General features: G+C 40.8%; 1 protein-coding gene across 2 annotated transcripts in view; it reads left to right on the forward strand.

The window, feature by feature from the left end:
* The first annotated feature begins 834 nt into the window (after positions 1 to 834).
* Npsr1 (neuropeptide S receptor 1) overlaps positions 835 to 12999 on the forward strand; it is a 194877-nt gene continuing 182712 nt past the window's right edge. For both annotated transcript variants that reach the window (XM_047562409.1, XM_047562410.1), the window contains exon 1: positions 835 to 984. In XM_047562409.1, the coding sequence (XP_047418365.1) occupies positions 835 to 984 (150 nt within the window). The remainder of the gene's footprint in view (positions 985 to 12999) is intronic.

A 12999-nucleotide genomic window follows, 5' to 3' on the forward strand; every position in this document is an offset into this window, starting at 1 on the left:
CATGTCAATATGCTTTGCAAGTTTATTTGTGAAGCAGGAGCAGCGATTATTCTTTTCTATCCCTCTTCATAGTGCCTAGGATACTACAATGCCCTCCTTTCCACCCTCATCCTGAGTACTGGTCCCATGCAGAAGCTAAGGTGAGCCTGCAGCAGGTGGCACCAGGTCCCCTCTGGTCACATCAATGAGGGATCATGGATTATTAACACACACTAACGCCCACCACTTTTCTGAGAACTGCCCTTTGAAAACCTAAGCAGAACCACGGGTGTGAAACACAAATGTGCTATTTGCCTTTATCTATTGAAATAATATGCATGCTACTAAGTAAATGGCTAGGTGAAGATTGTAAGTCAGAAAGCATCCTTAACAGAAGCAAATGTATAATTATGATTGATTTCAGAAGTGCAAACCTGACCTGAGTTAATCGACCTGCAGATTCCTGAATTACTAAAGCTGGAACAGAATGGGGGTCCATTGTATAAGTTAGGAAAAGCACAGCCGAGCAGGAAGGCCCATCCACGGAGCCATGTTCATGGCTACGGGAGGGTCCCACCTCCCCTCAGGGTGAGGTCCTGGCCCTGTGTGGGACTGTGGGGTGATGAGGGCTGTGCAGGCTACTAGACTGTAACTGCCGAGGAGAGAGCAGCACGTGGATCCTCCCTGTTGTCAGGCAGAGCTCTTCAGTGAGGTGGGCTCAGGGAGGGCTCTGTGCCTCTGCTCAGCTGAGCTCCAGCCAAAAGCCTGAGAAAGCAGAGGAAGTGCCAGGCTGCAGCTGCTGCCCAAGCTCTCAGGAGGTGAACAGGAACAGCAAGGCTCAACCCCTCCTGAGCCATGCCAGCCAACCTCACAGAGGGCAGTTCCAATTCCATCCAGACTGTGCCAACAACATTGGATTCTTCCCCAGTGGCTTGCACTGAAACGGTGACTTTCACTGAAGTGGCCGAGGGAGAGGAGTGGGGCTCCTTCTACTCCTCCTTTAAGGTAAGTGTCCTGGATTCCATGCCGAATGTTGACTTAAAATTATGGGACAGGTGGAACTTAAGAGGGCAGTGAAAGTATCAGCCAGTACTGTGAAGGCCACTGTTTATTTTCCTTACTAAAAAGAGTAAAATAAATGATGGGCTTAAACAATGATTTTTTTTCATAGTGTACCAAGATCTGAACTACAGATATTTTTTTTTTAATGTATACCTGTGTATTTTCTTCTGTTGATGAAAACTTGTGAATCGTAGGTAACATTTGTAAGTGGGAGATTCTTTTGCTTTCCTGTTTTCATTAGGTGAAAGCACTTTTAGTTAATTCTATGGAGTGCTTGAGATGTCTGCTTCTAGTAGAAATAGTGAATTTACCAAAAATAGACATTTCTAGTGTACATGTACTCACTGTTGGAGTTATGAGTCTTTTTGCTAGGAACATCAGAGGTGCAGAAAGCCCACATTCCCCAGGGCAAAAATGGGTGCCACAAGAAAGAGTGACACAGGCAGGATTGCACAGCCTTTGTTGATCTCCTGGAACTTCTAGGAGAAATAGATTCTTGGACTCTATTGGTGGTGTCGTGTGTGCAACAAGTTGCAACACAGGCAGAGTTTGATGAGTCTCACCTTCAGAGTATTCAAGGCTCACTTTGAGGAAAAGATCCTCATTAAGATAATACCATTCTCTTTTGCAAAACAATCTTGTGGATAGGGAAAAATCAGGTCCCTAGAAGACAATTTTCCTTCCTCTTGTGTCAGAATTCTGGCTTGGGGGTTATTTCACGTGCTGTCTGCCTAACACTAACAGTATGTTTAGTCCTTGCAGTAACGCACAGGTCTCAAACTGGTCCTTTATACTAAAAAGAAAAGTGTTTCAAGGAAAACTCTTATTGTTACTTTGTTGTTGATAATGTTGTTTTTAATCCTCTGGGTGTTCTTGAAATGATCTGGCTCTTACACAAAGAGGAAGAATTACTATAATGTCTTTCTCTCTACTAGAATTTCACTTTTTTTGTGAATACGCAGAATAAAACTTTCAGTGGGGAACTGTCCAAGGAGTCAGCCTCCCACTCAAGGGAAGAGAGACCCTGCAGCAGAGCAGATCCTGAACAAATCACTTAAGTTGGCTGCAGGGAACCCGGTCCCATGGAGTCACCTCCAAATGAATTCACGTGCACAGCCTAGCTGCTCAGCTCCCACAGCACAGAATGTCAAATTGGAGTTTGTTACCACTTACTGTTGACTGAATAATCCCTTTTATGAAATCAGCCTGCACACACAGAGATTCTACCTTGGCAGGCTCTGTGTACCCAGGAAGCTCCCGACTCTACTAGTGACACTGTCTTTGAAGCCTTTGATATTTATAGAACATGACAACAAACAGAATGAAAAGACTGGCCTTTGTAAAAAGGATAATAATCAGCAATAAGGCAGTTGTTCTGAAACTCGGGCAGTAATCGCTCTCAGTGGAAAGCTCATTTAGTATTTTTAATGCAGCACCTGAGAGGATGTTTTGACTATAGGAATAAACCCCGCTCCTCTCCTCTGGTGTCTGCACTCTGTCCCAGCATCACCTTCTCCAGGCACTAAAGAGAATCACATCTCCTGTATTTCATTCCTGATAATATGTCTCTGGCAAAAACAGTTAAAGAAAGAAGCAGAGAGAGGAATTATGTCTAGGCGGGAGTTTGACTGTTCTGCCTCCTTTTTGAGAGATGTATTAATCCACTAGAACACCAAGTTTTAGGGACACACAAATCGATGGTGCGTTTGTGGAAGCCTAGCTTAAATATCTTAGTGTTAACTTTTGGTTGTGTCTGAGTACAAGCAATTTTGATGCGCTCTTGACACAGAAATCGTTCTGGTGCACACTCCTGGTTACTGTGATTCCTTTTGTCCCACAGACTTGTAAAGAATGTCAAAACTGTGCCCCCTTACTGTCTCCCAATTGTGTCATTTTAATTCCCATCACCTTCAAATCAGTGAAAATAGCCTAAAAATAGAAATGGCGACAGCCGTGAAAGTAGCAGAAATAATAGCTACAGGAGTGATACATTTCATTTGCTATGGATCTTCTTGGTGCCCAGAATCTTGCTGTCTGGCCTCTGTGAATTGTCTCAACTAATTCTCATAAACAATTGTGTGTATTTCCATTGGACCTACCTTTCATTTTATGTTAATTCTATCCCTTCTTTAAGACTCAGTGAGGGCTGCTTCCTCCATGAAGCCCTCCTTGACTCATCCCAGCAGGTCACAGACTGCATCTCTCTCCTTGTCACTTAATGCAACTGTCTTAAATTGCTGTTACCATGCCAGCTGAGTGGATGTGTTAAAGTCACTGAGCACTATGAGTGAACAGAATACCTTGCACTGATTTCATATTCTTTCTGGGATCCAGACCATGATAGACATACTCAGTAAATATGTACTGCATAAGAAAAGTGCAGTATTCTTTTTTCTGTCCACTGCCAACATTTTGCCAGTATAGGCAACAGAAAGCTTGCGTTCTGCAAGATAGAAGTTGGGGGAGATGTGTGGTCCTGCCTGGTGTCTACCTGTGGTACTTACTGAGGTCTCTCTCTCTCTACAAGCACGTTCAGCTCAGTCCTACCCCCACTTCAAAGTCAATGGGACCTGGAGGTTATGGATCCCAGTGGGTGGATTACTGAATTCACTGTGGCACTGCAGGCTGGCACCAGTACCCAGTACAGCCCTGGGAAGTCCCTGCCCACCACAACACAGCCCTATCTAGTCTCCAGCAGCCTTGCTTTCCACAACCCAGGTTCCATCATAGCTTCTACCTAGCGCTCTAGTTCTTCCTCTCTCACTTTAAAGTTCTCTTTGTTGGGAGATAAGATATCCCTGTCTATATGTCTCAAGCCCATTCTTCATAGGCCTAGAACCTTCTCCTTCCTCCCATCTCCACCCCAAATTCTAGTTTCTGCTCCTGCTGCTGTGTGCCACTGTGCCATCCAAAGCATGTTGGGTTCCTAGGAGATCAGAAAGGAGGTTGAGGTGTGTTCACCCCTCTGTCCTCTCCAGTGGCGTTGTGTGACTCAGCCCTTGTAACTGTGGGTTCACAGTCACAGGGTTCTCAACCAAAGCACTGGTTTCCTTCACAGTGGGCAATTTCTTCTACCTTCAAGTCCTATCCAGTTTACCTCCTCATTTCCTAGGCATCAGCATTAAGGAATTATTATATACTACCAGAGGTTTTCAAAGAGGATGGGACCCAGCTCATCCAAAAGTACATGAAGCTGTCCAAATCAAAGACAAAGATGAAACTCTTTACATAAAAATCTTTAATTTTGCTATTGAATTTGCTAGCAATATTTTATGAATCTCTGATTCATAGTGATGAGAAACCCAATTAAAAGTAACTGGGTGCGAGACCTGCCTGAATTTGTAAATTACCTAAATTGTAAAATAATGCAAATGAAACTCAGTCTTATCATTTCTAGGTGAGGAGAGAAACATGAACCAAGACTGCTAAATACTACCTAATGATGATCTTTCATTGAACTTCCTTCAGTGGGTAGTTACAAATAATACGCAATTAGTCTAACTATTGTTTATATGTAAATGGTTGCTTCTAAGTGCATGGGGGTGATTGGACACAGTTTGTTCCGGTGTTTGTACACCCTCCCTGCTGTGCTGTCTTACTGTTAATTTTTGTAACACACCCTTCCTCCATTAATATAACAAAAGCAAATTTCAGCTCAACTATATCCCAATTATCTCACACTATGCTTGAGAAAAAGCTCAATTTAAGAAGCTTTAGTATAGAATGTTTGTTTCCATTACATTGAGGTTGACAACTCATTTCTAAGACCTCATTCTACCTACTGTGTACCAGCATTGTCGCCTTCTGTGACTGTCATTTTGACTCCTCGTTGCCCTCCTCCCTGCTTCCCTGAACCCCACTCTTCACTCATCACACCTCTCCAAGGCTTGCTGGTCTCCCCTCCTGCCGTGGAACCCAGGAGAGTCTGTGATGTCTTTCCTGGAATCCAGGAGCCCTAACTTCTTGAACTTCTAATATATTCCCCACAGTTTGCATTTATTTCATGCACTTTTTATTCCTTTTCCAGTTGGTTTTACTCATTATGTTTGCTTGAGTTTCTACAGTTGAGTATTTTGCTATTCCTAAAGGAATTCCTACTAGTTTTTCTCAAATGATTATTAAGCCAGGGGCAGTGGTGCAAGCCTGTAATCCCAGTGGCTCAGGAGGCTGAGGCAGGAGGATCATGAGTTCAAAACCAGCCTCAGCAAAAATGAGGCACTAAGCAACTCAGTGAGATCCTGTCTCTAAATAAAATACAGAATAGAGCTGGGATGTGGCTCAGTGGTCGAGTGCCCCTGAGTTCAATCCCCAGTACTCCCTCCCCCCAAAAAAACAACTAACGATTATTAAAGGTCTGATTCCTTCCTGCTTATTTCAGCTATGCAGACCTAGCACTCCACTCTTCAGTCATCCACCCTGGGCGAGCTCTACTATGCAGTGTGTCTAACTTCACTCCAATGACAGAAAAGCACAGATGTTACTGATGGGCTGGACAAGGATGGCTTACAATTCCCAAAAACTATTTATATTGGTGTATGAAAAAGGAAAGCTTCCTCGACTGAGTTTGTCTATGTATTCCTAATGTATAGGATGGATGAATGGTGTAGAAACACAATCTTAGTTAATTCAGAGTGAACTAAATCATTTTCCAGCCTACAAAGGTTTTTCACATTCTCTGGATTACAGAATGTATGTCAATGGAAGGGCAGTGGTTCTAGGGTAAATTCCTGTCTGTGGTTAAGAATGGTGGAGGTGGGACGTGTTGTCTCTATCTGGGTAAGTTTGGCATCAGCTGAAATGAAAGTCACATATCTCCCTCAGAAGTGGTTATCTTTGTTCTGGACCCATGTCTGGGACCCTATGTGGCCCACGTCAATTTCACATTGCTTTCTGGGATAGTGTCCTTTTCTCACAATTACCTCAGGCCAATGGTCCTTGAATCTCCCTTTCCCCCTCTCACTCCTGGCTAAATGTCCACATCCTTGTTGGGAATGGAAAGTTAGACAGTTCTCTGGTCAGCTCTGGGCTTCAGAAAAAAGGTAGCTTTCCACATACAACCCTTCACTGTTCTATTCACATATCATCATGGCTGGTGCTATCTTGGAGTCATTCTCTGGTTTCTACACAGTAAATGAACCTCAGCCTTCTTCTCATCCTGTGCTCCCCAAACTTAGCAGGCACTCTCTCTTCCTTTGTCTTCTTGTGCTCACCTTTGGATATGTCCTCTCATTAGTGTTCAAGTTTCCCCATCTCTCCTGGATCCTACACCACTTTTGTGTCATTGACCCCTTCTCCATCCCCCTCAGCCTCCTTATTCCAACTGTGTCCCTCCAAGATTACTCTTCCAGGCTCTGGTCTCTGAATGCTCACAAGACACATCCCCTCGTGATAGAAAATGCCACTTCCCTTTAAGGTCCTTATGAAATTTTCCATGGTGTACTTGAAAGTTCAATTCTTACTTATTTCTCTCTGCCTGCATTGATGTAGTAAAGGGTCTACCTTGAGGGCAATGGGTAGAGCCCTTGGGCTGGAGAAGGTTTTATGGAGGAACTTGGAAGAAGCATCCATTCATGCTTCACCCTGTCATCCTCAAAATAAATCCCTGTCCATACAGTGGGCAAGAATTTTCAAGCTATGCACTCAAGTAGGTAAGAAATGTCACTTTGTTTTTCTTTAGCTAAACTTAGTTTCTTTCTGAGCTTCTTAGTCTCCCTGATTACAGAAAGAAGTAACTTAGTCATTATCAGGTAAATTCAGGTTCTTGAATTTTATCATCATTTCTGTGAGACTCTGGAGCTCAGAGCACAGGTCCTTGAGCAAGGCTACTGGAATGGTGGATTCATTCACCTACTGGAGACCACTACCTAGCTGTGTGACTTTGAGCAGCTCTCTGCTCCTTGTACCTTGGTTTCCTCATCCAACTACTAAACTCGTAATCGAATGTCTTTCAAGTTATGTGACAAAATGCTTGTAATGCCTTTAAGAGTAGCAAGTGGCCTGGAATGTGGTTTAATATTAGCTATCATATCCCCAGGAAATAGCCCTTTTGCTTTTTTCTCAAGACTACTTACAGAGACATGAGTAACTTCAATTATAAGAAAGAAGTTTTTGGAAATGCTGGGAGACATCACTGTAGGTCAAAACACTTGAGGACAGTTTTACAATGCATTTGATCCTCAGACAATGTTGGTAAATTAAGCTGTTCTCTCTCTTTTTAATTAGACCAAAAAAAAAAAAAAAAAAAACAATAGAATAAGATGTAGATATTTAGAGAAGATTCCATTTCTTAGTTTATAATCCTGATATTATGTCTAACTTTTATCTAGGCAAGTTAATGGCCCACTACATGAAAGGCTATTTGCAAAGATGGAAAATTATGTCCTAGCCAGAGAAAGAAAGGATGGGCTTCTGCAGTGGTTATAAGATTTTCCAGGCCACAAGACAGCAAAATCACCCAAGGTCATGATGAAGCTATAAAGAATAATCAAGGATCTGTTTTCCCACTTAGGCAATATTGATGGGTGCCTAAAAATAATGGAGCCCTAATTCTTGTCAGTACTGTACAGTGTGAGTTCATGGTATTGTATTTGAACCTCCCACCATCAGCTGTGTGTATGTGGGGGTTAAGTAGCATTTTTAAACTATGTATGAAAATAAAGACTGTGAGAAGTCAAAATTGTGAAGGAGTGAATACCCTAAAAATAAAATAAAATAAGTAATATGAAAAAAGAAAAGAAAAAAATAAGTTTCTAAGCTGATTTTAGGATAGATTATACTGCGAAACAGTCATATACTAAACCTTGAATCTCTTCAGTTTAACACACCAGAAGGTTTATTCTTCTCTCACATCACAGTTGCAAGCAGGCCAACTTGCCTCCTAGAATAAGTGGCTTCCAGGTGAGATGACCAACCTTCTCTCGTTGGTTGTGGCTTCAAATGACACATGATTTTGACTTGATTCCATTGGTAAGGAGTGGCTACTGATGAGCACAGGAAATGTCCCCAGTGTGGGAGACAAAAGGCACTGCTTTACAGCTTTGCTTCTGCAGGATGAAACACCAAATCTTCCACCTGGCCTCCTGGCCTTTTGCATTTGATCCACTACCTTCTTCTGTTCTCACACCATATTCCACTTTGCACTGAATGGCTCACCATAGCCCAGGGAAAAGATGTTCTGTTATCTTTATGCACCTGCCATTCTCACACCTCATTCTTCAGATACCACTCTAGACTCAGTGAGCCCTCCCTCTGTGAAGCCTTCGGCTTCAATTAGTATTCAGCATCATCAATATTCTTGTGCTCCCAAAGCACTTAGAACCTCTGTGCAAAATGATTCATCTCTGGATTCGCATGTTAACCTATGTGTACACACGTCAATATATGCATACACTGGATGTCAGTCAATTAGGAACATCTCTAGGACCCTCTGTTCCTATTTTAGTGCCTAACATAAAACACATGAATCATCAATAAATATTTTGTTGAATGAAAAAGTATCTCAGAAACTATCTGTACAAAAAGATGATGATGATGATGATGATGATGTGATTATGATTATTTTGGCACTGGAGATTGAACCCAGGGGTACTTATCTACTGAGCCACATCCCCAGACCTTTTATTTTTTATTTTGAGATGGGGTCTTGCTAATGCTAAGTTGCTTAGTGCCTCTTGCCTCACTAAGTTTCTAAGGCTGGCTTTGAACTTGCCTCTTGAGACTTCAGCCTCCTGAGACTCAGGTTACAGGCGTGCGCCACTACACCCAGCAACAAGATTATTTTCAGTCTCAGTAAGTTTGTGTGAATGGAATGGGTGATGGGGGGTCTTAATTCTTATTCACCAGTTGTTTGGTTTGAATTTTAAAAGTGCCAAGATCTGGGAGGATTCCTGACACCACAGCAAGTTATCTTGGGAGGGATGTATAGATAGGACTTTTAGATCTGAATATGCAACATCCAAGGTCCCTCTATTCCCCTTCCCATGCTGCCAGGTTCTTCTTCCCAGACCTTGAGACCATCCATCTCTGACACCATGCAGGTATTGAGCAAGGGTACAATATTAACCTTCAAAGCTTCACTCTCCATTTTTGTGTTATTATACATGATTATAAAAGCATGGCCATAGAGAGCTTCAGCAGGGTACACAGAGCAGAAAGACCATCTGTAGATATAAGGATCTGTTTCATTGGGGCAAATTCTCAGGCAGTAACATCTAAATCCTGCCAGCTGCCTCTGAACAGTTCAAGCAGATGTGCTATCCCATGAACTTTAATAGAAAGTTGAACAGAAGGCTGGCTAGAGCTGCTTTCTCTGGATTGGACCCACAGTAGGTGCTAGGGAACCAGAGGATTGATCACTATCTTAAGGAGCTGGTAAACCAATGTAGGAATTTAATAAATATTATTAAAATGATTTTCAGATTTTAAAATTCCTGATACCTAGGGAGAAACATAAATATTTCTCACTCTTATTTAATTCAATTAAAAAATTATATCTCAAAATAAGTCCAGGCATAGTAATGAAAAATACACTCTTTCAACTATGTTTTTCCCTTTCCATTATCACAAGTACCCCTTAACCCTACAAAGTTGAGAAATACCGATTGGTTTGACAATTAAGTTAGGCACTGAGGTTCTGAAATGAACAAAACAAATCCATTGCCCTTGGGTAACTAACAGGAGAAGCAAACTTGCTGTCCATAGTTGCTTAAGGTATCCATATAAAAGGAAAAATGTCATCAATTCAATAGAAGGGGAGCGATTCGGAGTAGAACTCAGGGAGGGTCTCAATAAATGGCAAAGAATTTGTAAAAAAAATAAGTATCTCTGCACAAAAGACAAGCAGATGGAAGTTGAGGGTTTAGTTGGAAGAGTTAGAGAGCTAAAAAGAACCTAGTGGACCATCAGACTAAATAATAATTTTTTTTCTTCTGGGCAAGAGGAAATCTTTGAAGTTTTATTAGAAGAAAAAAAGTTAACAGTTCAAAACCGTAATTTCAGAGAGATAAATCAGGATTAATCTGAATCGTAGGGAGGGGACACTGGAGAAGGAAAGTCGATTAGGATGATTCAGTGTGAAGCACTGGGAGCTCAATCAGGCAAGGACTGTCTGAGCCCGGGAAGGGAGAAGCAATGGGAGGTCACATCAGGTCACAGGCAGGGTTTGGGGGACTTAGGAGGTTGGGAGAAGCAGAGGAAGAAAATGAGGTGGAGGTTAAAATTGGTAAGCTGATTCTAAAGTTTATATGAAAAGAAAAAGAAAATCGAAAGCCATAATAATTCTGAAAAAGAATAAAGTTGGAGAAGCGGCTTGACCTGGTTTACAGGCTTAATAGAAAGCTGCAGTGTGATATTAAAGATAAGCATTCAGATCAATGGAACAGAAATAGGCCCACGCACATATATATATTGATTTTTGACAAAGGTAAAAAGGAAATTCAGCTAAGAAAAAGAAGAAAATGATGCTGTAATGATGTACAGCTGTATGTAAAAAGTAAAGCTCACTCCACATCATACACCCCAGAAAAATTAATTCCAAGTGGATTATAAACCTACCTGTAAAACCTAGTATAGAATATTTAGAAGATATAGCATAAATTCTTTGTAACCTTGAATTAGGAAAATTTTCTTATATCCAACAGTAAAAGCAGTCCATAAAGGAAAATTTTAATAAATTGAACATCATTAAAGTTAAGAACTTTTGTTGTATGAAAGATTCTATTAAGAAAATAAAAGGGCAAGCCCCATACCTGAAACTTTCTCGAGATTTAGAGAAACTATTAATAAATCATATATCTGACATATGATTTATAGCAAGAACACATAGAAAACATTTAATAAAAAGAAGAAAACAAACTAGTCAATTAAAAATAATATCAAAAGATTTGTCGGTAGGTATACTTAGATGGCAAATAAGCACATGAAAGAGATTTAACATTAGTCATTAGGGAAATGCAAGATAAAACCAAATTGAAACAGCACTAGACATTTATTACAATGGCTAAAATTAAAATATACTGACCATATTAAGTACAGGCAAGATTGTAGAGCAATTAGAACCAGCATACATTGCTGATGGCAAGGCGACATGGTGAAGATATTTTGGCAAAATTCTTTCCACTTTCTTATAGTTAAATGTATACACAATGCAGATATCCTATTTCTAGGTATTTGCCCGGGAAAATAAAACATATCTATACAAAATGTTTTATGTGGATACTTACAATGGCTTCATGTAAAATTGCTAAACACTAAGGGAAAAATACCAAACATCCCTGGAATGGGAAATGAATAAATGGTGGCATATCCATGCAATGGAATATTATAAAGCAATGAAAAATAAACTTACAAATACATCCAACATGGATGAATTTCAAATGTGTTAAAAGGAGACAGCCTTCAAGTGTTTCTTTCTCTAATGATTTCATTTATATGATGTTCTTGAAAAGGCAAAACTCCAACAACAGAAAACAACTCAGTAGTTGCCAGGGGCTGGGGAAGTGGAAAGACATTAGGCACAAAAGGACATATGGAAATTTTCTTGGATAATGGAGTTATTCTTTATTTTGATTAATGTTTGCATATTTTGGAAATACAGAACTGGGTTGGGCACTGTGGTGCATGCCTGTAATTCCAAGATTCACTGGGCTGAGGCAGGAGGATCATTAGTTTGAGACAAACCTGGGCAACTTAGGGAGAACCTGTTTCAAAAAATAAAAAGGGTTGGGAATATAGCTCGGTTGTGGAGTGCTTGCCTAACATGTTCAATCTCCAGCACTCCCCAAAAATATATATATACATTTACATATATGTAAACTGCATTAAGAGTGAATTTTCCTCTGAATAAATTGTACTTTAAAATTGATACATATTTATATCATGAGTTTAATATTCAGTAAAGTGTGTTTCATTCAAAGTCATAAATTCTAAGTGACAGCATAGTAGAAATATAGCTCAAGCCCCAGGAGGACTTGGAAGGGGATGTAGAAGTTGATGGAACAGAATTAAAGATGAATGAACTGAAAGCAGCAAGTGATTCAAAATGGACAGAGTGACAAAGGTCTCACTTCACTTGGGCATTGGTCACCTCCTCAAAGATCTTCGATCCACCAAATAGCAACATGCCCATCATCACTCTCTGTCCCCCAGGCTGGTTTACTTTTCCTTTTAACACTTGCATGGCATCATATTATATATTTGTATATGCATCCTCTATCTCATAGTTTTTGGAAACCATGCTCCTTGGACCTTCACCTAACTTCTCTGCTATATGCCCAGTCTGAACAACTACATGTACCTGGTGCAAAGTGCAGCCTCACAGAGCCTTGAAGAGTAAACAGATCCTCTCTTTGGCTTGGCATTGTTCTGGGCATGAACTGACCAAGGATTCAGGGACTCAGTCTGAGACCATTTCCATGAATCCTCTTTATCTTAATTTACAAGTAGACATCAATCTGTAGTCATCTACCTGGAGTAATATATATAGTCATTACCTATATTTAGTGCTAGTGAAGAACAATGACATTGCTGCCAAATTTTGGAATACATCAAGAGGGATTCTGGGAGGAGGCACTAGATAAGTCTGGAGGAGGAGATGGAACAAGGAACAGACTGCTGTAACCTGTTTGGTTGACCCAGCGGTTAGCCTTACTTTTCCAACTAATTACTCACCATCCCAGTTTCCTTTGCGATTGAAAGTAACTTTACTGGAGGCCTCTGAGATTTCTGACAAGTCTTTCCTTTGCTGATAAAGAAAAAAGACATGGCTGGCATTTTTACCTTCCCCCTTTCTCCTGCCTTGAATGCAGTGCACAGAGCTGCAGCAGCCTTTCTGTGGCCACAAGAGAAAAGCCAGAGTAGACTCAGTGATGGACGCCAACAGCAACCTGCCTTCTGAGTTCTGAGAAAAATTAAAACTTGTTGAAGATATGAAGTGGACTTTCTCATTCTGAGCTGAACACT

This window comes from Sciurus carolinensis, chromosome 8, assembly GCF_902686445.1.
Source record: "Sciurus carolinensis chromosome 8, mSciCar1.2, whole genome shotgun sequence".
NCBI lineage: Eukaryota > Metazoa > Chordata > Mammalia > Rodentia > Sciuridae > Sciurus > Sciurus carolinensis.